General features: G+C 51.5%; 1 protein-coding gene across 9 annotated transcripts in view; it reads left to right on the forward strand.

Annotated features, from left to right (window-relative positions):
• Nucleotides 1-26,158, forward strand: part of AGAP1 (ArfGAP with GTPase domain, ankyrin repeat and PH domain 1) — a 409,239-nt gene that overhangs the window by 153,259 nt on the left and 229,822 nt on the right. For 8 of the 9 annotated variants that reach the window (XM_059703631.1, XM_059703632.1, XM_059703634.1 and 5 more), the window contains 3 exons: nucleotides 2,027-2,112; nucleotides 3,612-3,753; nucleotides 5,638-5,772. The exons of the other annotated variant lie outside the window; for it this stretch is intronic. In XM_059703631.1, coding sequence (XP_059559614.1) covers nucleotides 2,027-2,112; nucleotides 3,612-3,753; nucleotides 5,638-5,772 — 363 coding nt within the window. The remainder of the gene's footprint in view (nucleotides 1-2,026; nucleotides 2,113-3,611; nucleotides 3,754-5,637; nucleotides 5,773-26,158) is intronic. 9 annotated transcript variants of the gene reach the window in all.

Consider the following 26,158-nt stretch of genomic DNA (forward strand, 5'->3'; position numbering starts at 1 on the left):
GCCTTACAGATGTCAAAAAGAATGATCTCTCCTTACAGAGGCATGAAAATTAGGTCTGAAGTTCTTGGCTAAAGGTTGCAAAGCCAGAGACCATAGCAAGCACAAGGGGAGAGAAAGAGAGAGACAGGGAGAGGAGAAGAGCAAGAGAGAGAGAGAGAGAGAGAGAGAGAGAGAGAGAGAGAGAGAGAGAGAGAGAGAGAGAGGGAACACGCACGGGAGCACACGCCCTGGGTGAATGCATAGAAAGAGCAGAAACTTGTAACCAATCGGAGGATGTATTAGTTTCCCGGGGCTGCTGTAACGAGTACCACCCGCTGGGGGCGCTGAAACATAAGTGTATCCTCAGTTCTGGAGGCCAGAAGCCCAGGAGCTAGGAGTGGGCAGCACCAGGGTCCTTGTAGAGCTGGTCCCGCGTCAGTGTCCTGTGGCTGTGCCGCCGGGGTGTGGAGGAGGGGGTGTGGGGTGGGGGCTTCTGTCCTGTGCCAGCAGCCTCGCCAGGAGGGCGTGCTATCTCCTTCCCCCTCGAGGAGCCAGCGATTTGAGGGTGGTTGGTCACTGCATACCCTCCTGCAGCGGGAAGTGCAGGGGCGGGTCTGCATCCAGGTGCGGACGGTCTGCTCCACCCCTCAGATGTGCCTTACCCTGGCTCCTCTGCGCAGACTGCCCTTGTTCGGTGACAGTGACGGAGAGCAGCCTGAGATACTGTGTTTCCTCTGAATGTTGGGAAGTTGTCTTCGGTTTTTCTTATTGAGCAAACTGACCCCAGTAAAGCAAGTGTGTTTTCCCTGTCACGTTGCTGCCCCCGGAGGTGTGTGGGAGGGGGTGCGCGTGTGCTGGCGCAGAACGTCAGTTCCGCCGGCTTCTCGGGTGCTGGAGTGGGCCAGACCCCCACGGCCCGGGCACTGGGGTGAGAGGACCCTCGTTGGGCCACTGGTGGAGCGAAATGTGGCTCGGGCGGCAGAGGACCCGGCGTGCGGGCTCTGGGTCGGTGGGAGGTCCTGCCAGCTGGCTCTCCAGCGTGCGGTTACCTGGGGTTTCGATGCAGTTTCTGGAAGGAACTGCACGCGGAGCAGGACTGATGGGTTCCTCACTCAGAAACAGAATCCAGAACCCGGCGAGGGTCACCTGGAGTGAACTCGGCTCAGTCTCAGAAGGCGGTTTGTCTTTGGAGGTGCAGAGGGGCCAGGGACCCAGAGTGGCGGTCTCTCCCGCTGTCCAGGGGGCGCCTGGCAGCCCAGTCCGGGGCCGTGCTGGGAGACGCTGGTGGCAGTGGCGTGCCCCCCACCTGGGCATTCGAGGGGCTCAGATGTCTAGGACAGCCCTTGCCACCTCTGTGTGCCCCCCTCCCCCCGTCCAGCAGGGGTTCCTGGTGGCTCTCACTAACCCCGCGTGTCCTAACCCTCTGTCGCCGCTGCTCTGCTGTCTGCTGTGCGGAGCTGCCATCAGTAGCTGCTGTCTAACCGTGTGTAGTAGTCGGCACCCCCACCGTGAACTGTGACTGCGGAAGCACCATCCCCATGATGTTCTGTGTTCCCACCAAGAACTGGGTTTCTCTTGAGGAGAATACAGGTTCTCAGCCCCCAAATTTGTCAGCATGTTGTACACGAGGCGCCCGGGGGGCCTCACGGATTCGTTTGTTTGGCAAACTGAACAAGAGAAGGACAGCTCAGTGCTCTCTCCTGAACCCTGTGCCTCAGTGTCCCCGGCGAGCGGGAATCCCTGGATTTACGCACAAAGCCCGCACTTAAATTCCACCCTCCGCAGCCCGAGTCCTCCTGGCCTGGCACGAGGCTGTGCATTCCGACAGACATGAACGCGGGTTCTTTAAGACAAACGCTTAAATCTGAGCTCAGTTTGTTCAAAACCCAGTGGTTGCTGGGGGCAGATCCGAAACCCACTCCTAAAGGCTCAGAGTTGCCTCCGGGGCGGCAGCCTAGAGTGTATTTTTCCACAAGCGAAGCCCACGTCTGTCTGCCCTCTGCACGCTCGCTCTTTCCTGCGTAACGAGGTTTTTTGTGTGTGGCAGGTGGCAGATTCAAGAAAGAGATTGTTGTTGACGGACAGAGCTATCTGCTGCTGATTAGAGATGAAGGGGGCCCCCCCGAGGCCCAGGTGAGTATCACATGCCAGCGGCTCACCGGCCCTCATTCACCTGATTCTGGCGACGGTTCTGATTCCTGGAGTCGGAACCGGACTGAGAAATCTGCCCAGCGAGCTCAGGGAAAGGGGAGAGAAGCCCATGAGAGTGTTTCTGTGATGGCGGTTCTTCTCATTTCTAAGACACTAATTCTGTTCCTCCTTCAGATAAAATCCCAGAGGGGGCTCAGTCTGTGCAGCCAGTTGTCACTTTCTGAGTTGTTCAGGAAGGAAAAGCACACTGTGCGCTGACCTGCCGGCGCAGTTGTTTGACCTCTGGAAACGTCTGTGTTCTCCCCCACCCTCTACCCCCACCCGAGCCAGCCCCTTGGCAACCTGGGTGCAGGCGGAAAGTTCCAGGTGGGCCTCATAGAAATAGGAAAGCCCGTGTGGAAAACCTTTCTTCCATGTACTTCATCTCCAGTTCAGCATTTTCCTTTCATGAGCTGGGCACCTACTGTGAGTTGAACATGGTAACTGTGGGGGAGTGCCCACCTGGGTCAGCTCTAGCTCTCCAGGTGCCCGGGGAGGCTGCCCAAGCATTCCCGTCCGATGCCCTGAGGTATCGCCGAGGCCGGACCTGGTGATAGGGCACAGCCCAGTGGCCTGCCTGCCGATGGCGCCAGCACCGGGGTGGGGAGGACCGGGACCCCGGAGGTCTCCGTCGTCGCCTCTGACCACGAGAATGTGTCCACTCGGTTTCCCCAGGGACCAGTCCTCAAATGAGGTCACACTTCCTTCAGAAACCTTAGCCTAGAAGCTGACCCTAAAGATCGCTACTTCGGGGGATATCACGATGGACCCTTTCAAAGTTATGGCCAGAGTTTTGTACAAAATTAGGCAGAGTGTGCGTAAAGATTCAAGGGAGGAAAGTATTCTCTGGCTCCCACTCCTGGGCACGTGTGAGCTGTGTGAGCACAGTTTCCTTTTCATGGTTTCACGGCGTTTACATTGTCTACCCGCTGACCACGGCGTCGTGAATGGACTCCCGAGGCTGTGGCCACGAGGGCATCTGAGGGTGGTGTGGGAACCGCGCTCTTTTTGGTAGCTGGTAGTTGGTGGGGGAAGCTGCGCCACCTGCTGGTGCTGGGCAGTCAGGACGCACCTGGAGAGAATGGGGCGTGACCTGCACTTCTCTGCAGGGAGGTCCAGACAGTGGCAGCTTAGGTCTTGGGGTGAGGCTGGTCCCAGGGACTTGAGGCATGGAGGTGCTCCTGCCGTGTGGAAGCTGACGGCCCTACCCCCTTCCACACAGGGAGAGGGAAATGTTCTCAAGGTAGAGAAGGGAGGGGTGACTCTGTCCAGGCCTGGTGTCTCCTCAGGCCTGTCTCACAATTCTTTGTTCCTAAGGTCTTGTTCTCACTTAATTTTATATTTATTATTTGAAGATGACACGGTGCAGACGCAGCCCTTCCTCCCCCCCCCCCCACCTCCTCACTCAACTCCTCTGCCTCCTCCCCTTCTTCTCTCCCTAGTTTGCCATGTGGGTGGACGCTGTCATATTTGTCTTCAGCTTGGAGGATGAAATCAGCTTCCAGACGGTTTACCACTACTACAGTCGGATGGCCAGCTACCGGAGCACGAGCGAGATCCCGCTGGTGCTGGTGGGAACCCAGGGTGAGTGGCGTTGGCGCACAGATCGTGGTCAAAGCAGTGGGGCAGTGGCCCTGGCCGCTGTGGCTCAGTTGGTTGAGCATGGTCCCATGTACCAAAAGGTCACAGTTTCGGCTCCCGGTCAAGGCACATGCCTAGGTTGTGTGTTTGATCCCCAGTAGGGGCATGCAGGAGGCAGCTGATCGATGTTTCTCTCTCTCATGCTCCGTCTCTCTCTAAAATCATAAAAACATATTTTTAAAAAATAAGGATTTTAGCAGTGGAGCAGTGAGTGTATTCATGGTCTGTGTGTTTGGTGTGGAGCAACTTCAAAGTGGTTTAAAGAAGAAACAATTTCCTGCTGAAGGCTCGCTTTTTACAGCTTCATGGCTAGCACATCCGACCCCTGCTCTTTTTAAAGCATATTTTTAAATGGCAAGTGGTCGAATAAGCGAAATCTTCGGGGGGGGGGGGGGGAATTCAACCTAAAACCAAATAGGAGAGAGGTTCTTTATGCGTAGAGCGCCCTCTAGTGGTCAACAGGAAACAGGGCAGGCCGGTTAAAAGTCCTTGGTCTGTTACCTACAGAATTGGCATATTTGAGTTGATGGCTGTACAATTCTTAATGTTTTAGGGTGAGTAGCTCATCTAAAGCAGATCCTGCTTAAAGCTTCTTAAAGATGAAGCGATTCATTTCCAATAAGCGCCCCTTCCTGCAGCCTGCCCAGGGTATTTCTGAGCAAAGTCAGGCTCTGTGGGCGTCTCCTCACCAGCTGCCTGAGTTCAGGGGGCCGCGTTGAGGACTGACGTGCCTTTTTGCTGGAGGCTCACTAGGACAGGGAGCGGGTGAGCTTTCAGTGGGGCCAAAGGTCCTATCTGAGTGGTGCGTTACCTTACACGTCAGTGTTCACGGGGTCAGGAGCAGCGGGGAGAGTCTCAGCCCCAGCGTCTGGACCCCTCAGGTCTGGAGGTGGGGGATGGGGAGGATGAGTTAAGTTCCTTCCTTAACGGCTGCTGTGGGGCTCAGCCGGCGTGGGAGGAGGCTGGAGAATGGGTCCTCTCTCCGGGACAGTCGGGGCATGTGGACCTCATTTCTGGATGAGGTGATCGTGCGTTTGCTAAGCAGGTCTTTTTTCAAGGCTTGCAGATTAAATTGGCCTGAGGGAGAAGCAGGAGGTATAGAAAGATGCAGTTACAAATGAATGGAAACGGGAGAGCATCGCGCTGCAGCGTTGAGGCAGGGTGGCCAGGCTCCCTTCTGTTGGTGACAGCACATCTCGGAAGACGAGTGGGACAAAAAGGAGTTCCCTGACCTCCTCACCCCACCCCATCCCACTCAGCCCCCAGCAGCGCCCTGCATCTGTCTCATTCCTCATCTTTATTATTTTCTCCTCCCTCCCCAGCCAACTTGGATACCCCCCTGGGAGTGTGGGGTTTTGCCTGCTGTGTAAACTGGGCCATCTGTGCCTGGAACCGGATCAGACTCCCACGGAGGCTGCGAGGTGGTGCTGGTGGGCACCGAGGGACCTGCTGGTGTGCAGGATGCTTTCAGCACGTGCTTTGTGCATCAGCAGGTCACGTACAGACAGCAACCCTGGGGCTCTCCCTGTTTCAGATCTTTTCCTCTGGGGCCACATTTAACTCCCACTCCTTCTCCTGGTCTTTCTGGGCAGTCCTTTATTCCATTCAGAAGCAGGATCCCCGGAAACAGACTTCTGCTAGTGACGACTAGTCTAGCGTGTGAGATGATGATTGCGGGGGTAGACTGTATTTTAAAAACTCCAGGTTCGGAAAAGGATCCTGTCCCTACAGGGACGGTGCAGGTTTTGGCTACTCTGTGATCTTAGGTTGTGGCAGGAATTGCAACCGCGAGTGGTCACCGTGTCGCTATGCATTTGTCTGTTCCAGACGCCATCAGTTCCACCAACCCGCGGGTCATCGACGACTCCCGGGCGCGGAAGCTCTCCAGTGACCTGAAGCGGTGCACATACTACGAGACGTGTGCCACGTACGGCCTGAACGTGGAGAGGGTCTTTCAGGACGGTGAGTGCCCGCCCTGCACACGGCGCCGCTTCCCACACAGCAGCCGCGTCCACGCGGGGCAGAGTCCTCTGACGTGTGGGCAGGGCGGGCGAGTCTGAGCTCCGCATTCCAGGGGCGATGCCAGTTCTGTGCCGCTCCAAGTGGCACCTTCGTGTGATGGGTGGGACAAAACCCCCCCTCTGACATCTGAAGCACCCCTGCAGCCGATTCTGTGTCACATCACGGGGCCGTGTTGTGCTCGGGATGAAACGCTTCTCGAACTGTTTGTGCACACAGTGGTCACGGTTACGCGTGGCGCCGTTTCTTCTGCACCGCGGTTCACAGTTCCAATTCACGCCCCTTTCTCCAAAAGGTTTAGGTACTTCATGTTAGTCTTTGAGGAGAATAAGCTGAAAGAAATAAGAGCCCAGTTTGGGCAAAAAAACAAAAACAAAAACACACACTCAGACTCAGGGTGGGGCTGCATGAAGTTTAGGAATGGTCTCTGTGACCGGGTTCATTGCTGAACTCCTGCCTTCAGGGACGGCCACCGGCCAGAGAGGACGGTGTCCTGGGAGGGAGCGTGCCATTCCCGAGGGGTGACTGCTCACATAGATAATGGTAATGCCACTTGTGAGGTGGGAGAGGGCACTGATGGCAGGAGGGAAGGGTGGCCTATCGCCTGGAGGGTTCTAGAAGGTCGGGGTAAGGTGACTGACTCATGGTTGAAGACCTGGGAGAAAGATGTTCCCATCATCTGTCCCGTATCTTTCTGTCCCCCCCTCCTTTTTTAATATTGATTTCAGAGAGAGGAAGGGAGAGGGATAGAAACATCAATAATGAGAGAGAATCATTGATCAGCTGCCTCCTGCACGCCCCCTACTGGAGATGGAACCCACAACAGATGGGCATGTGCTTTGACTGGGAATCAAACCGTGACCTCCTGGTTCATAGGGCTACCGACGCTCAACCACTGAGCAACACTGGCCAGGCCATCTGTCCCGTTCCAGATGGGACTCCTAGGAAATAACCCCTGGGTCCCCTCCCTTCTGGTTTAAATCCTCGGTGGCAGCCCCACCTCCCTGTCCCGCAGCTGTGATGCCGTGGGGCTGGGGCAGAGCGGCAGGCGGGCGTGATGTCTTCAGAGGCTGCCCGAGCCGCCCAGAGGTCACAGAGGCTTTGTTCTGCACCAGCCCTGGCGGAGACCTGCTAATATTAGTAAAACTGGGGGTAACTTCCCCCAAACCGGGACTGTATGCTTTTCTTTCCAAAATGTCCAAATTAGTGTTCAGATGAAATCGAAGGAATACCACTCTGTAGTAGCATTTTATTAAATTTCAGAGATCGAGCCCCTCACATTTACATGGGCCTCCTCAGGCTATTCCCAGGGCCTCTCGGGGGGCAAACCCCCAATTAAAACCTGTGGCCGCACGTGCAGGGCCGTCCTGCACTGGTGGCTCCGAGAGCGTCAGCCAGCTGGGCAGCACTGGACACGGAGGCGCGTGGGCTTCTTCAGGTCCTGACAGGCAGGGTCACCATCCACCTCGCGGAGCCCAGACCCCCTGAACGTTCAGGTGAAATGTCAGTGAAGGGTCCCCACTAGGCCCAGGGCCAGGTCCAGCCAGCTGCCTGCTCCTGTCAACAGACTTCTCTCCGAATCATCGATCGGCTGCCACTCTGGGGATCGAGCCCGCAACCCGGGCATGTGCCCTGACCAGGAATCGAGCCGTAACTTTCCGGTTCCTAGGTCAGTGCTCAACCACTGAGTCATACCGGCCAAGCAGTAAGTTTTAAAAATAAAATTGAGGTTACTTAGCACATTTCATATGGTAATTATATAGCATATGTGTGTGTATATATATTTTTAATTAAATCATGGACTCTGTAATTGTTAGTCGAAGTAGTTGCTAACCGAGTGGGGACCATCCTCAGCACTTCACATCATTAACAGGAACTGTCCATTTTCATTACAAGGAGAAAACTTGTCAAGTTTAGAGTTAGACATCGAGGCTCAGAAAAGTTACGTCGCTTGACCACAGGCGCTGCGCCTGGATTAGATCCCGTCTTGGGACCCTGAGCCTAGAGCCTTAACCGTGTAGTCGTTAGTGGGCACAGCCCCGGTCCTGCCGCGGGGGGTTGGGGGGGGAGGAGGCCTGGGCAGGGGGATGGCCCCGGGCGCTGCTCACTGTCCACGCGCAGACTCAGTACGTGGCTCTCTCCTTGGACTTTCTGGCCTCCTGTATGCCCTGGCACTTTTATTTATTCACGTTTTATGTGTTTGCTTTTCAGAAAGAGAAGATAAAGAAAAAATGTAGTATTCCTATGTAACATTTAGCTTATCAATAGAAGGAGGAAACAGGCCTGGGGCGTTACATATTCAATCCCAGCCGCCCCACAGGCTGAGCGCCCAGTCGGCTGGCCACCTGGGTTTGTTTTTTAAGTGACCAGGGACTGGATTCTTTACTTCTTTAACCTTTGACTTCCTGTGCCCTGAAACTGAAAGTAAATTGTGAAAATAATAGGAAAACAGAACATCTGTTTCCTTTGCTTCATTCGTGTGGTGGTCAAATGGCTATTGGGAGGTTCTCTGTTAGCAGTAAGCATGTCAGGAGGCAGGGAAGTAGGTTGGTTCATTTGTTCATTCATTCATTCATTCATTCATTCATTCATTCATTTATTCATTCCTTCATTCCCAATTTGAGCACCAGCCTTCCAGCTCTGGTTAGGCATGGGGATGCAATGGGAAGCCTTGGTGACATGGAAGCCCCTGGGACAGTCACCCAGAACTGTAGACTGCCCCCTGGCTGCGGAGGGGAGGGCTGGGCTGGGGCAGGTGGTGCCCAGGCCCCTGGGTGCCTCACGTGCTCCATCTGGAGGAGGATGGTGGACTCGCTGTGGTCTTCGTGACGGGCGTGCGGGATTTTCGTTCCTGCAGTTGGGTTTCGGAAATTGTGAATTTAAGTCTTTTCAAATGCTGTTACCTGCCAGTGCCGTGTCTGCAGCCTGCTCTGCCGTGGGTGACAGTGGCGCGCAGTGGGCTTTGGTGAGTGTGGTGACTACCACAGTGTCCTCAGCTCCTTCTCTAAGGACGAGGGAGAGTCCATTTTTGTTTGTTTTGACATTTTATTGACGATATCCAGTGGATCCCCTATGTTCTGGGGTATTTTTTAACAAACGTTTAACTATAGTATCTGACTTTCATGTGATAGTTTAGTAAAGATCCTGCATAAGGAAGACTGTTTTCCTCTCATACAGAATGAGCACAGCTAGGTGGTGCACAAACACTTGTGTTAAATTTCTGATCAAGGAAACTGTAAGCCCCACCCTTCTTCCTCCGTCCCTCCCTCCCTCCCTCCCTCCCTCCCTCCCTCTCCCAGAGGGAGCTAATACAGACTTATCTGAATTGCAAACAGTTTCATTTTATGTGTGGATTGTTCTATTATGCATCCCAATGTGAGTTGTTTTGTATGCAGAATTTAACACTCTTGTATGTATATTTTAAAATTCTAGTCATTTGTTAAATATCAAGTCAAAGCATCCTGTTTAACGAAGGCAAACCCCCACTAAAGCTTTAATCAGTTACCTTCCGAGCTTGTATTCATTGTATTCATAGGATGATAAGAAAACTTACATCAACATTTTGCTCTGACAGTAATTGTGAGAACAAGTCAAGCAAGATCGTTGTAAGCCACTCTGGCCTGGTGGCTTAGTTGGTTGGAGTGTCGTCCTGTATATCAAAGGGCTGTGGGTTCAATTCCCTGTCAGGACACATACCTGAGTTGAAGGTTCAACACCCATGGGGCTATGTACAGGAGGCAGCCGATTGATGTTTTTCTCTCTCTCAAATCAATAAACATATCCCCAGGTAAGGATAAAAAAAAATATGTATAAGCCAAAATCTACATAAATTACAAATTACTGTGTGTCCCCTTAATTCTCCCCGAAACTGTAGGTTTTAGTCACTTGTTTGTCAGGGATAAGTGGATAGACTGGCGATTTCATATGGGAGACCTTTCTGTCTTATGTACACTTGGGTGGGAAGCTGGGCCGTGGCATTTAAAGGGCTGTGTCTGCCGATTGCTAATGCTGTGTGTGTGGTCCTGGTGGTGGTGTCCCTGACAGTCCTCCCGCTCTAGGCCCTTCACCCTGCTCTTCACAGGTGCTGCACTTAACATTCTGGAAAGCACTTTCTCTGGAAGCCATTCACTCCTGCCTGGGGACGGCTCACCTGGGCATGGACCACCCATGCTGGGGGTTGAGCCAGGAGGGGTCTCGTGACTTGCCCAAGGTCATGCGGTACTTGCCCAAGGTCACGCAGTACATCAGGAGCCTGAGTTAGCTTTCCATCCTCTGCTTCCGCAGATTGAAATCCTGATGTACAAAGAGTCTCATTTCACATACGACGTCTGCGGCTCTCGGTCCTAATTACAGAGTGTCCAGGACGAGGTGGCTGTGCTGATGAGCCTAGTTTGTGCAGCCTAATTGCGTGTGTTAGCGCATCATTAAGTAGAAGCCGTCTCCTGGGATTGCTCCCTGTGCCGAGCGCTCGCCTGCTGCTTGCTTGCTGACACCACAGCCTTTTGTCTGTGCCGGTCGGGGGTCTGTGGGTCGCCCCGTCCGTCCGTTCTCTCCTGGGTCCGGCTTCATTTTAAGTGTTGGGGGGGCCTGTTTCGTTATTTGCTTTTGTTGCTCTTGTGTTGTTTTTCTCTTCGTTGTGTTAGAGATTAGCTTGGAGCCAATTTGTTTTTATATTTACATGTTTATTTTTTCCCAAAGGAGTGCTTCCAAAATCAGATTTTTCATGTTTAAAGGTGTGTACATTGGGCATTTAGTATATGTTGAAAAGTGAGCCAGTGAGCCCAGTGTCTGTTATACATTTTTTTTTTTTTTTTTTTTTGCTGCAAAAGCTTTGTTGTTTCATTTGGTCCAGTGCATGGGAGAGGGCTTCAGGGTGGTTAAAGAATGGCTAGTAGTTTCGGGGAGAGGCTCAGGCAAAAGCCAGACTCGGGTGCATAGGGGCCCCTTAAAGGCCTCTGGGCTCCAAAGGCCCCTGGTCCTGCCTGAGGGTGAGCCTTTTGAAGAGATGCTCACCCAGCCCAGCCTGGGGCCGCAGCCTGCCAGGTGAGTCAGGTGTGGCCCATCTTCTTGATGAGTTTCACCTCCTCATCCAGGAAGTCAGAGAGGAGGGTTTGCGTGGGTAGGAACCAGGGCAGGCAGCTCCAAGAGGGCCTGGGTCAGGTTCCTCTCCAAGGCCAGGGCGGCCTCCCTGGCTTCTGAGTTTTGCTCACTCACCTTGGGAGGCTCCAGCACCTTCTGGAAGAGAGTGGGGCCACTGCACTGGTTTTGCAACTTTAAGAGATGCTCAGCGCCCTTGCACTTCTCCACCAGCTCCCGGACGAAGTGGTCCACGCCCTCCAGAGCCGCATCCTCACGGGTTGAAACAGAAGCCCAGAGAGAGGTAGGTGCGGGAGGCCTGCAGATTCAGGGTGGCCAGGCAGGTGACCGCAGCCTCCACCTGGGTGGAATAATTCTGACGAATTTGGGAGCTCATGGTTGTTGGGCAATAAGGAGTTAAGGTAGGAAACACCCTGTGTGTGGGCTGGTCCCGGAGGTGGTTCTGCAGGTGGTGACTGGGTGAGACCCAGGAGAGTGGCGGAGGCTGGAAGAACGGGCGTCCCTGGGTCTGTTCGTCCAAACACTGTTGAAGCCAGGGACACATGCGGGACCGCCCAGCGCACTGCCTTACATACTGTTTTTATCATTTGTCATCATGACTAGTGTTTACACTGCCGTTTAAGGGCTTATGATGGCAGCCAGTGCGTCCTCGCGAGGCCCGATGTACAGCTGGCAGACATGTTCTTCCAGACGCTTGCTTCCTGACGTCACATCACACCGCTGGTGCCAGGCCAGCGTGTCCTTTTCCTACCACTGTCCGTCCGTCTGTGCCCTCATGTCACCCTGTCCACCAGCTCCGCCGTCTTGTGTTGAAAAGTCACGCATGCGGGACCTCACGGACAGACAGGCCGTTGGAATGACAGGGTAACAGGTTCAGCTGCTGAAATCACACTTCATTGAGCGGGTTAATGTGTCAGCGCTTTCTAAGACCAGTACTGACCCAAGGCTCGGGTAGCGCCTCGGTGGAGTGGCTAGCGGTGGTGGTGAAAGGAGACTCTCTCCTGTTCCCTGAAGTTCACTGGCTGAGTCCGTGAGGCGGCTGTGACCCTGGCTAGGTGGCGGCCCTGCTGTCGTCAGTAACCTCAGTGTCACTGGCCGTCGTCGCCTGGTGGCTTCTGACAAGGTCGAATCCCATGAAATTAGATCTGCAGGCTGCCGCCAGGAGCCCCTCTGGCCCGCAGCTCAGCCTCCCTCAGGTGGACTGCTGCCTGTCAGGTGCTCACAGGGGCAGACTCCCAGAGCGGAGGGCGGGCTTCCTGAGGAAGGATGCGTGGGCTCGGTGGGTCTTTCTGTCTGCGCTGGAGCCCTGGGTTATGTCTGGGTGGGAGAGTGCATGACTGGTTGATAGTGATCACTTTTAGAAAACAGGATGTCCGTGCCCCTGTTACTCTGCATTCCCAAATTCGCTTTATTTCTTACCCTGAGAAGCTTTACCTGTAATGGGGTTAAATCACAAATTAAAATAATGACTTAATACCAGACCTAAAATACAAACTTTTGGTGAAGTAAGCCATATATTCAGGGTTTAAAAAGAAAGGGGGAGGGAGGGCCGGGGACAAAAACTATTGAGTTAATTTTTTTGTTCAATTAGTTTGAGTTCACCATCCGGGAGCTGCAAACACACGTGTACGGTGCTGAGCACGTGGCACATTGACCTGCGCCCGAACTTTTCAGACACGCAGCACGTCCGGAACGGGAATGGGAACGGGGCTACCACAGCGGCGTTTCTGGACTGATTTTGGAATTGGTTTGTGGTAGGGATCCTGGTGGTTTCAATGTCATTGATTTGTCACAAGTAAGAAACCAGCCTGTTTATTCGTCGGAGGTCTTTGTCCGGAAGTTGCCCCTTTAAGACTTTATTTCTTTTCCTTTGAACTGCTCGGCGGACCCAGAGGCGGGACTTACAAAGACGAATTACCTCCTTAGAATACCAGGTGATTTGCTTAAAATGACTCATAGGTAAAGGGATTACCTGAGTGATCAGTGTGGTCTGCTCCTCGGCCTGCAGCTGCTGCCTTAGCAGCGAAAGTGGATCATCCCTCACCAGTGGGTGGTCCTGTGGAAGGAACCATTGCAGGGGAAGGCCTTTTGGTTCTTTCAGAATTAACAGAGGAAGAGGTCTTCCCACATCTAGATAAAGATTGATGTCATTACGGACGAGACAAGCAGTAGTGGCTTATTTCATAATGCGGAGGACGAGGGTGTTAATAGCAGCTTGGGTGCTTTCTGGCATTTCTTACCCGAGTCGGGTTATTCATGCTGTGCTGCTCTTACGGGAAACGCCCCGGATGCTCCTATTTGGGCTCAGAGGGCCTGAGTTAACTCTCACACTGCCGACGCCAGGTCATCAGGCACACTGTTAGTAAGTGCCCTTGGTTTCGATTTGCATGTTGACTCCTATCTTTGGCTGAGAATTAATTTTATTGATGACATAGAAAATGGTTTTTTTAGCACTTTCCTGCGCGGCGGCCTCCTCGCCGCGTTTGGCCCCAGGACTCCTCCTAACGACGTTAGCCAGCTTGAATTAGCTCCACGTGTCATTAATGCATACAAATGGCTTTTATTTTTGTTCATAATCTGCTCATAATGCCACGGCATTGTGCTCTCACTAATGTTTTTAAAATGATGAAACGGCTGTGTACTCGCTGACCTGTTTAACCCTTCAGAGTTTCCGACCAAAAGAATGTATGAAAATATGACTTAACTAGGATAGAAGTTGTTGCCCTCTCTTGCTGTCAGTTTCAAAGTCTTCTCTTTATTTCATGACTTTTCCCCTTATAGAATGTGGACATAGCCAGGCTGTGACCTGCACTCGCTGAGGAAGTTCCCCTACCTCCTGGGCCAGCACCAGGAGCTCCTCGGTGGGAGGGCAGGACAGGAACCCTCCAGGAGGCTGGCTTTCGGGGAAGGAGCTTCACCTCAGGGACTCTGGCATATACGTAGATATATGACACTGACAATCTTATCGGCCCTGAATCAGGGAAAAGTAAACTGTGAGGAGTATATTGCAAACTTGTTTGTCTAAAAGAAAAATAGACTGTGAAAACTTTGATGAGTAAGTTGGATTTTGTGAGATTTGCCAAAGAAAAGAGTTAAAGGATATGAAATGTGGAAATAAAAACTGCCCAGCGGCTGTTACTGTTAAGGCCCAGCATGTGTGTGTGCCCATGTGCGGGCACTCATGTGTTTTAAGAAATGGATTGCTGGGCACTGGAATGCTTTACATCCTGCTTTTCCAGATAGTGTTTCTACAATACAGTGGCTTATCTTTGCATTGCATTCTGTTGAGTGAATATAACAATTTTTGGCCCAGTCTTCTACTAGACAGTGAATGTTTCCCCCTATTTATTTATTTGTTTTAGGAAGAGTGCTTTAGGGGATGGCTCTTTACCTAAAGCTGGTCTTCAGGGTACACCTCTGGGGGCAGGGGGGACCGCTGGCTGGTGAGGGACACAGCCTCACAGCATTCGTCCTTGCCGAGTGCCTTCCAGGGGCCTGGTTGCCTTCTATGCCCTGGCCAGCCTGGGTGTTTCACTTTGTATATTTAGGTGCTCCTGTATTGGGTGCATATATGTTTACCAGGGTTATATCCTCTTGTTGGATCAATCCCGTTAGTATTATGTAGTGACCTTTGTTGTCTCCTGTGATGGCCTTCATTTTAAAGTCTATTTTGTCGGATGTGAGTATTGCTACTCCATTTTTTTTTTCTTTTCCATTTGCATGGAAAAAGTTTTTTCCATTCCTTCACTCTCTTCCTGTGTGTGTCTTTTGTTCTGAGGTGGGTCTCTTATAGACAGCATATAGTTGGGTCATGTTTTTGTATCCATTCAGCTACCCTATGCCTTTTGATTGGAGCATTTAATCCATTTACATTTAGGGTTATTATTGATAGGTACTTATTTATTGCCATTTTAATTCTGTATGCCTAGGTTTTTCTCTCTGTTTCTCATTACAGCAGTCCCTTTAGCATTTCTTGTAATGTTGACTTGATATCTTCATATTAAAAACTTTTCACTTGCACAGCCAGCATGGCTCAATGGTTGAGCATTGACTTATGAAGGAGGTCATGGTTTGATTCCCGGTCAGGGCACATGCCCGGGTTCGATCCCCAGTGTGGGGCGTGCAGGAGGCAGCCAGTCAATGATTCTCTCTCATCATTGATGTTTCTCTCTCCCTCTCCTTCCTCTCTGAAATCAATAAAAATATATTTAAAAAAATAAAACCCGATAGTGAACGAAGGTGCTCCTTTAAGTCACAATTATTTTTAATAAAATATAAGGCACCTTAATACTTAGCGTTTGGGGGTGAAATGCAATCCTGTAATCAATGTAAAATTATTTCCTAAAGGCTGTTTGATAAAATTGCATCTCCCGGACTGTTCTCTTTATGTAACAGCCTGTGTGGAAAATAAATCTGAGATTCAGTTTGCTTTCAGGTACCCGAGTTTGTAAGTTGGTGAGCTGCCACTAGGGGGCACTGAAAGCGCGCGTAAGGATGATTCTCACTGGCATATTTTTCCTTTTGCTGTCACTATGGGGAATACAGACATAATAAAACTCACTGGCTTAGGAGATCAGTTAGACCTGTGATAAGATGCGGCCCACAGAGCGTGTGAAGTTCCTGGATCAGCAGAACATGAATGCAGAGGTGAAGAAGGTTCTTTCTTTTTTTAAAAAAATATTTTATTGATTTTTTTACAGAGAGGAAGGGAGAGGGAGAGAATAAGGGACTGAGAGAATAAGTTTCTGGTGTTTCGAGTCACCGAATTTGTGGGAACTTGTTGGAACAGCCCCAGGAAGCTCTTACTGATGGAAAGGGGCAAGGAAGACCGCGGGGAGAAGCTCAGTCCCCGCCGCTGTGCCTGAGGTAGAGATGCAGAAGGAGATGGGGCTCAGACTACCACTGCACACCGGCACGCCTGGACGGGCCAGGCCACCAGGAGCACATGGACCTGCCGCAGAGCCCGGCAGGGTGACCTCCGGCTTGTGAGGGGTGTGCACAAGTCTGGCCGAGGGCAAGGAGGAAGCAGGCCCTGGGTCAGTGGACTGGGTGACCGTGGGTTCCGTGGCGACCAGGGGCACGTGGAGAGCTGGGAGCTCTGTGTTGTGTTCCTGGAGGAATGGCTCACGCCTGGCACGGTCAAGGCTGGTGGAGGGGGCGCAAGCTGCTGGCGGTTAGCAGTTCCGGAATTCCGGCCCCGCATCTGGGTTACTTGCATCTTGTGCAACCTCGGAGGCTCCTGTATTCCTGCTTCCCATACACTCCTTCCCCCACTTGGTCCTTCCATCCCTCACCAGCCTCACCGGTGACCTGGTCTAAATCCAGTGGCCACATTTAGTCCTCGTCTTGCCCTCACCTTTCGACCTTGACACAGGCTCTTTCCTCCACTTGTCCTCCCTCGGCAGGCTTCTCAAACAGGACGCAGAGCCCTGTCATTGACCCGACACATGCTTTATGCTCAGCAGTAGGTGCTTCGCTGTGCAGCGGAGAGAATCAGGTGGTCAGGCCGGCGTTGGCCGTGTTGCCCTCAGCCAGTATTTATTGAGTGCCGTGTGTGTACAGCCTGCTTGCTCTGGGCTGGGTTCCTGTCTACCGCCCAGGAGTGCCCTTCGAGGTATTTACCCTCAGGGCCACGTGGCCTGACCAGCTGCAGTGGAAACTGGCCTTCATCCACGTCAACCTCACAGCTGGGTGTTTGCCCCAACTAGCCTCAGGACAGGAAAAAAACATGGTTAAATCAGCGCAGCTGATACGGGAAAGTTTGCAGCCGTTAGAAAAATATTTGCATGCCACTGGGGTCAGAACACTTTCTCACTTTAGCTCCCTTGTATTTTGGATTTTATTGTTCAGCCTTTCTACCGGTTTAAAAACAAGTGCAATGAAAGTAACGCAGAATCATCCAAGGTCTCCAGAACAAACCACAGAGCTCAGGTGGGATTATTTAACAGTTCTATTCAGAAGGTGGCTGAAGGAAACGAACCCCCAAGGCCCAGGTGTTTCCTGGGAGCTTGCTAATGATAAGACACCCCGAGCCCCTGCCGTTCTCCCGGCGCACTTGCTGTTTGATTCCGCCAAGGCAGCTGTTACTGAGCTGCTACTCGCCCATGGGCTCCTGAACCCGATAGATCCCGAATCATCACCTCGGATGTTGCCGAGTTAATTACCAGGACACCGTGGCTCCTGGGTGGCCCGTGGGTAACTCCAGGTCCGTGTCAGCTTCTTATCACACACAACTCAGCATCGCACTTCCTCGGTTTGACCGGCTGTGGAATGGGGCACCTTCCCATCACCTCCTTCTAGGGCTACTAGTAACGATGTATTTGTAGCTTGGAGGGTTTTAGAGTAAACAGCCACCTGTTATAAAGGTCATGGAAAGCCTCGGAGGTGGTGCTTCCCACATAGGGCACAGCTGGAGGCAGCTCTGAGCGGGCAGGCAGGGGCCACCCTCAGGCCGCTGGCCTCCCAGGGCTGTGAGCTGGTCTGACTCTGCTCGTAGGAAGGCCACACTGCCCTTCTGGGCCTCTAGCTCCTCACCTGTGCAGTAAAGGTGCTGAAATGGCTCTATCCTGTCTGCTTTTATCTGATGTAGGAGAAATAGCACTAAGTCTGTTTTTTTCATCCTTACCCAAGGATATGTTTGATTTTAGAGTGAAGAAGGGAGAGAGAGAAATATCAATGTGAGAAACACCGATCTGCTGCCTCCCACCGTGACCAGGGATCAAACCTGCAACCTTTGGTGCCCGGGACGACGCTCCAACCAACCGAGCCACCCGGCCAGGGCAGCACAGTCTTTTGTAGCCCCCTTTCCCTCTTGTTCTGGAAGCACATCGACTCCCTGTCAGTTTGAACGCTTTTAAATAATAACACCGACTCGTTAGACATGGCTCTCAGGCCAGGAAGTCAAGTGCACGGCTCCTCACGGGGCCCACTTAGAATCCCCGAGGTGAGTGGTGGGTCTCTGGGTAGTTCCTTTACTAGTTAACTGAGCGCCCCTCTGTCCTCACACCTAAATACTAAATCCCTCTTTAAACGTGGCCGCAGTTCACTGAAGTGGTTTTGTTTTTTTGTTTTGTTTTGTCTTGTTCTTCCTGTGTGAAGATGAGTATCTCTCCCCACCTGGCCAGTTCAGTCCATCTTTTCCCCAGGCTCCTGGGCAGAAACAGGTGGCATCAGGAGGCAGTGGTTCCTGGGTGCTCCCCATGCCTCCGTCTTGTCACACCGACTCGCCGTCCCGCAGTGGAACAGCCAACTCAGGAGCTGCTGTGGATTGTCTTAAGAAGAAGCTTTAAGTGATGGGCTGTGGGGAGCCGGCACGGCCGTGGCATACTCAGCCCCAGGGCGCCTTATGTGCCATGCCAGCTCAGCCTGCTTCAGTGACCCTGAGTGGGGAGGTGAAAGGATTGAGAAAAGACAGACAAGAGAATGAAAGCTGGGTCTCGGTGGGACACTGCTCCCTGATGAGGAGACAACAGCGCCCACAAGCCGTGCCTTTATTTTATAGCAGATGCCACGAGGCAAAGTAGGGGCGTGATCACGTTGTTTACAGCATTCTCGGAGTTTCAACCTCACTTAACTACATGCACCTAAACTCTATCACAAGGCACGTGGGGCTATGTGTTCGGACCATAGGTTCAAGCTTACAACCACAGCCGTTGGCTATGATTGTGCTGGGAGGGCCCTGCCCTCCAGCTGGGACTTGCACGTGGCAATGAGAGGACCCTGACCTTCCATTAGTCCGAGGCTTGAACCTGGCCACACACTGTACCCGCGCCCCACAGTGGGCACCTTTTCTCTAGATACTGCTTTTCCCCTCACTCTATGGGGCAAGTCTAATTAAGAACCCACGTCCAGAAAATCGCAGAGCAGAAGCAGCAGCTGCCCCATCGCCCACCACCCTGCCCGAGGCCTGGGCTCTCTCCGTCTGCAGATGAGAGCGTGTCCACCGAGGGCAGCAAGGCCTGTCACAGTGGGAAGCCCGCCCAGACCTGAAGGCACTTCCTGTTTCTAGAAAGGACGGCGTCCGCAGGACCCAGTGCTTCCTCCCACCCTTCGGTCATTCTCCCCGAATTAGCATGGATTTTTGGCACAAGCAGGCTAACGGGAACTTCGGACTCCAAAGTCAAAACCTTCAGGAGCACAGCTTAAATGTTGCTGCTAGCAAAGCGATTGAGGTTTAAGGTGTAACATTTAAATGGAAATAACACAGATTTGATTCCCAGTCAAGGGCACATACCTGAGTTGCAGGTTTGATTCCCGGTCACAGCCCAGGTGCATGCGCAAGGCAACCAACTGATGTGTCTCTTTCCCGTGGATGTTTCCCTCTCTTTTCCCTTCCCTCCCTCTCTTCCACTCTCTCTAGAAAATCAATGGGAATTAACCAGGAAAGAGTGGTGGGTGGGTTACAGTTCCCCACTGTTACACTTCACCGCCTTTGGCCTCGTCCCAGAACCCACCATTGGCCGCGAAGGCCTCTCACGTGTCTCTGAGCGTGCGCAAGCCTCTCCTGCATCCGTTCAGGCCCGGAGTCTTGCCGGGGGCACAGTGACCGCGTGGGACGATGACAGAGGGCTGAAGTGAATGATGCCTGTGACTTGGCTCAGTTACCAACTTCAGAAGTAAAACAAGTCTGGCAAAGTGTTTGCACTTGTTGGACATAGGTGGTGCAGTTTCAGGTGCTCGTTGATTTGTTACGTTTCTCTGTATGCTTGACAATTCATGATGAAGTGGTTTGGGGGGGGCGTGGTCCTCTCCTGGCTCTGCCCGGCTGCTTTCCTCCCCACCTGACCCCTCTGACCTGGACAGCGTCACTGCAGGTTTCACTGGGCCTTCGGACGGCTGCCTGAGGGGAGCTCTTCTCTGAGCCCCAGACGATCCATCGGCCATCTACTTGCTGTCCCCTCTCAGGCGTCCCAGAGAATCTGTTACTCGGGTCAGACAGCTGGGGCATGTGCTGACCTCACGCCTCCCGCCCGAGTCCCCTGTCACTAGGTTCTGTTGGTTCAACTGCAGGTCTCTGGTCACATGACCACCACCAGGGCTGTGGTCCGAGCCCCTCCCCTGCCCCTCCCACCAGGGCTCCCTTCTGCAGCTTCTCCTTCATAGGTGCCCCATCTCCTCCAGTCCTTCCCCCATTGCAGCCAGATTCACATCTGCACCTCCTGCTCTGAGGCTGTGTCCGGGCTGCTGTGTGCCTGCCCATGTCCCCACCCAGCACCCCTCAGTTCTCAGCCGTCCTTCCTCCTGCCCCCTCTGTCCCCGACTCCTTACTCTTTTTAATCTCAAGGCCCGCTCCAGTGGCACTTTCTCAGGAAATTGTTCTTCTCTCCTCTCAAGTTCAGTTCTTAGATTGGGACCCTTCCTTCTGCAGCCGTGGTGCCTGGTCAGCTGCCCGCCAACCACTGTGCTGCCTCGCAACCTGGGGGAGGTGCCAGCCTCCTCAGCTGGGAAGCGGTGACAGTAGAGCAGCCACAGTAACAAAAAGTGGGGTTCAGCAGCTTAGTGAGGATGACCTGTCTAATGTCCTGCCTCCTGCCTAGATTAGACCCTAGACCCCCCGAGATCAGGGACCATGTCTAGATTCAGGTCAGTGTCCCGGCATCGTCATCTTCGCCGTCACCGGCACTATGGGCTCCTCCCAGTCAGTGTCCAGGCATCGTCATCTTCGCCGTCACCGGCACTATGGGCTCCTCCCAGTGAATGTCCTCACTTTATTGCATTTCACAGATTTTTTTTTTTTTTTTTTTTTTTTTTTTTTACAAATTGAAGGCAAAACCCTCTACCAGCAAAAGGGTGACTTGCTTTATTGTGGTGGCCTGGAACCAAGCCTGCAGCATCTCGGAGGTATGCCTGCATTCTTCACACCCAGCTGATGCCCCACCTCCATGAGTCACATGCAGATAAGGAAACTGAGGCACAGAACAGCCAGGCCACTTGCCAACAGTCTCACAGGCCATGAATCGCAGAGCTGAGAGGGGAACCCCTGTTGTAGAGACCGCTTTTGTCGTGTGGCCAGTAATGAATGTGTCCCAGAAGTCTGCACGGTGCCAGCAGCTAAAGGCCGCGGGAACGTGAGGTGTTAGCGCTGGAGGACGTGAGATCCTTACAGGAACACTGATGAGTCGAGTTGCTTGTTTTTAAATAAAAGCCTTCCTGGGATACAATTCACATACCATCAGAATTGCCTATTTTTGATTTCGAGACTTGTTTTTGTCTTGGCTGTTTGCCTTACCTCTTGAGGGGTTTGCAATCTGAAAACAGTTGGTGATTAATATTGTCTGTATGAAGTAAACAGTTCTCCCCATGGCATAGTCCCCCGAAACTCCTTACATAGCGTATCGGCTGCCCTTAGAATGTGTCAAATCCAGGCAGGCAGTTCTCAGAAACGTCAGGCAAGTCACAGTAGGGCCACTAGGTGGCAGTGTGGTCACGGCTGGAGACACCCTGCCCTGGCTTCCTTTGCAGACTGCAAGTGTATGTTAATGTGCTACATCCATTTTCATTTGAAAGATACAATTAATTCAATTAGGCATGCAGTGGATGTGGTGGGAAACGGGAAGCTCATGGCAGAAGCACGGTCAGCCGTCGAAACAGCGCCGCCCAAGTGTCTGACCCCTTGAGCTGCTTTGTAAATTGGTACCTTATGGACAACTACTCTGTAGCGGTGTTTCCTTAAAAGCTTGGACGGCACCGTGTCATCAGAGAAAACACGGTAAAGCTGTTCACGGGAGGCTCAGAAAATTGTTGTCTTCACGTTAGCCTGACGAGGTTTCTGAGAAAGAAGCCAGCCGCCCCTGCCCACCCCCAGGTCTGCATGCAGTCGCTTGTACCTGAGTTTATTTCAAGGTGATAGTTTTGTGGGCTTTTATTTTTTACAGCTTTAAAAAATAAGTTGAGAAATTTAGGTTTTCTAAAAAAAATGAATAGCTAAAGGTAACCGCAAAAGATATTATTGGCAGATGCAGCAAAAAATATATTTCCACAGAAAATTGGATTTTGCACATAAAGCTTAGTAATACTAATAAAGATGTGTCATTACGGGTTTTAAGCCAAATAAGCAAACTCAAGGAGCTGTGCTGTCAGGGTGACTGGCGGTGGTGTTTATTTTTTTGAGACGTGTAAATCAGCTTTAGTTGGGCCATCGCAACTCGGATTTGCTCAAATTATTCTTGTGCCTCCTGATGGTGGGTAGAGCACTCGTGCCGCATAATTTACAGTCCTGTGCAAGGTGTGTTTATATTTAAGCTGTGCAGCGGTGTAGCTAATGAGAAAGATAAGAAATTTATAGTCCTCGGTGATTGATAGGATTACTGCCTCGGCATTAATTGAAATCCAAGGGATCACAGCTGTGCGGGCTTAAGTTGGGGGAAAATTACTTCAAGTGCCCTGAAAACTTTCAGATTCACTTCCGAGCATCTGAAAGATCATTTTCCTGCTGTCAGTCTGGCTGGTGGTAGAAACAGTTGCTGCTTGCCAGGGCGTAGGTAATTACACTGAGATAATTATGGCATTTGCTCTGTAACCTCCCTATGGTAGGTAGCTGTAAGTGTGGGGGGGAAATTAAATACTGTGGCGTTTTTTAAATGGCTTTAAAATTTTACATGTATAATAATAAAATTCTCCATGGCTACTCTGTTAAATATTCTCTGAACTATTTAAGACATTAGGGGGAAAATAATAATGGCCAAGGCAAGCCTGTGATATTTGTCATGTCTCACGATTTGCACTGGTTGTATTTAATCTGGGTGCCTCTAAAGTAATCTCGGAGACCTTTCCCTACCTGTCATTTTTTAATGTACCATTCTTGTTGAAGCTCAGTCTTGTGAAAACGTCTAAATTTCCCCATTAAGTGCTTAAAAAGTAATAAAACTAAAGTCATTAGACTTCACTCATCAGAACCGTATCAGGAGAAAAATTCTTAGGCGCCATAAATCTGACCACGGGTGCGACATTCATATCCCCGGATTCATTCCCTGGAAATGGACATTTGAAGGTAAATTGCTTAAGTAGGACCGTTTAAATTTTTAATACAATCTTATTGTAACTGTTGGCAAATGATTAAAGTGCAAAGGGGCCTCACGTGTTTTGTGAGATTTATAATAAATGCCCTGCGATGCCTTCCCTGCGTTGAATTACAGGTAAATGCTTCCAGAGGCCGGAGAGGCGCCGACGGAGAGTTGAGTCTTCCATGGAGACTCAGTCATGCCTCCTGGACGCAGGCGTCTTTCCAGTGGACGCTGGTCATTCCCGCACTCAGTCTCTCAGCACCTGGGAGCTTCGGTGGCAGGGGGTGTCCAGCGCTCCCCTGAGCCACCACGTAGCCAACTGAAACTGTGTTGAAAGCTGCACAAACAGAGTTGACTGTTTCTGTCACCAGTTTGCTTTTGGGGGACGCATATCTTCTCACAGCTCTCTTTTTCCCCTGCTGGAGTGCCTCTGGCAGCCAGTGGCACAGTGTGGGCCCCTGGACCGCTGGTAGCTGCTGTTGACGGTGGATTGTTGTTCAGGCCTGTGGTTGGACAGAGCGGCCAGCTCTTTGAGGGGCACAGGTGGAGTTGGCGGGCGCGCTCCCGGCAGGGGCTGCAGCTGAAGGTCCAGACCATGGACAGCGTCATCTTCCGCCGCCCCTGCACTGACTCAGCGCCCCTGTTGGGTGGAGTTCAGCACATTTGAGGGATGGCTGTGGCTACTGTCCCGGCAGACCCCCGTCTCATTGCGCTTAGATTGCTTGCGCTTCGCAGGTGTGTTTTATTACAAATTGAAGATAAGACACCCGCCACCACCAACATATTATGACTCGCTTGATTTTGATACTCACTTTGTTGTGTGGGCTGGACCCGCAGCCCGCAGTGGCCCCTTGGCCTGCCTGCAGGCTGTCCTCTCTCTCGCTCTGCGTGTTCTGACCATCAGGAGCCTGTTATGAAGACAAAAGCAATACCTTTACCGTCTTTTCTCATTTCTATTATTATTATTATTATTATTTATTATTATTATTTTGAGGAAGGAAACATACCCAGACTTTCTAAGCTGTCTTCAGCGTATTAAATTTCCTGGGCTGTAACTTGCCTTTTGCTGAAGTGTCGCACCCACAGACATACTTCGAGGTTCTGCAGTGAAGAAAGAGGGTTCCTTTAAAATGCTTCCTCTAATTCTTGAGATAGATGCTAATGATTTGGATTATTAGCTAGCACAAACTGGAGTTCTTTCCATCTCTCCATGTTGGGGCTTTTCCCTCAAACTGAATTTCCAAAGCTTGACTAGGGGAGTTTATATGTGGACAGATAATGCCATTAGTGCCTAAAGCACAATGGTGGCAGTGTCAGTGGGAGAATCACAGACACTCCCCAGGACATCTGCCTTGTTTGAATAACTTAACGAAACTCACAGTCGGGTCCTTCTTTCTCTTTAAATATCACCCTTGAGTGGCGTTGAAGTACAGTGTGTTGCGTGATTAATTGTCACAGTTTTGACAGGTAAACCTGGTCAGGTGTTGGGGTGAGGTGCCTTTTGCTCATATGCATGGGAGCTGTGCACCTGCAGGGATGGGACTGGCCTCCAGGGCGGTGCTGTCTGCTGCTGCGAAGTCCAATAAAGTGTGTGTGTGGTGTGTGTAACCTTTTAAATAGTTGGGACACACATAACTTTTGTGACCTGCTGGTGTGTATGTAGGTTGAGGAGTGAGAATCATCTCTGCTATTCTGTGACTTGTTTGTAAAGCGTCCATCAGGTTGTTGTTTTTTAATGCCATTTAAAAATATATATGTTTTTATTGATTTTAGAGAGAGAAGAACAGAGAGAGAGAGAGAGAGAGAGAGAGAGAGAGAGAGAGAGAGAAACATCAATCAGCTGCCTCCTGCCAGGTCTCCTACCAGGGATCGAGCCTGCAACCTGGGATGTGCCCTGACTGGGCATCCCGCTGGCGACCTCCTGATGTATGGAACGATGCTCAACCACTGCACAGGCCAGGGCTTAGTGCTTTTTTTTTCTGGTGAGTTTGAGCCATGATGTCGCCAAGGACAACATTCCTCGGCATTTTGTTCATGAAGGACATGGTCTTAGGGTGGATTAAAGTGAGACTTCTGGGTAAAGAGGAAAGGGTTTTGAACTTGTGGTCTAAAGAATCATTATAATCTTTCACCTACAACTAACACTTATGCTCCCAGTGAGATGCATTCAAAAATAGGCTTAATGTTCTACAACTCTGGGCCCTTTCTCACCCTTAGTGGGAACAGAGACGTTAGTGGTAATTAGGAAGGAGAGCACGTCTTCCCCAGGCATCGGCGGGCAAGGCCGGGAAGGCCTGTCGTCTCCCTGGGAAGAGAAGGGTGCTGACTGTCCCTCTCGCCTGTGACTCTCCACTTCACTGCCGTGGTGGAGGGCGTGTGAGAACGCCTTACTGTGGGTGCACCTACAAAACGAGCCCGGCCAGAGGGGCTCAGGGGTGGAGGTCGACCTATGAACCGGGAGGTCATGTTCGATCCCCAGTGTGGGGCGTGCAGGAGGCAGCCGATCAAGGATTCTCTCTAGTCGTTGATGTTTCCCTCTCTCTCTCTCTCCCTCTCCCTTCCTCTCTGAAGTCAATAAGAATATATTTAAAACAACAACAACATGGTGCTGAGGGAAGAGAGGCACACGTAATAGGAGTACAAAATGAACGCTTCCGTCTGCCTGAAGTTCCACAACAGGCGAAGCTAATCTTTGGCTTTAAAAACCCTGTGGCTGTGAGGAAGCGAGGGGCAATGTTGGGGAGGGGCAAGAGGGACTCCCTGAGGGGGCGGCCATATCCTGAATTTTCATGGGGACGTGAGTTAGGTGTCATTTGTCGAAACTCATGGAAGGGTACAACTCAGATTTTTACATTTCATGATCTGGACATTTATTCTCAAAAAAGGAACCTTGAACAGTTAATGAATGAGAGTTACTTATGCCCAGGCTGAACTGTGTAGGGGGAAAGTGAACTGATGTCTGCAACATTTAAAATGCAACAGAAAATAAGATGATGGGCAGATGGTTGTATATCTCTCACAGCAAGTTTAGCAACATGTTACAGTGATAAAGTCCAGGTGGTGTGGAAATGGGCGTTCACTCAGATCCTCTCAACTTTTGTGCATGTTTAAAATTTACATGTTGCCCAAGCTGGATAGAGCGTCGACTTGCAGACCAAAGGGTCCTGGGTTCGATTCCAGTCAGGGGCACCGGGTCCTGGTCAGGCTCATGCAGGAGGCAACCAATCGAT

This window comes from Myotis daubentonii, chromosome 7, assembly GCF_963259705.1.
Source record: "Myotis daubentonii chromosome 7, mMyoDau2.1, whole genome shotgun sequence".
NCBI classification, from domain to species: Eukaryota; Metazoa; Chordata; class Mammalia; order Chiroptera; family Vespertilionidae; genus Myotis; species Myotis daubentonii.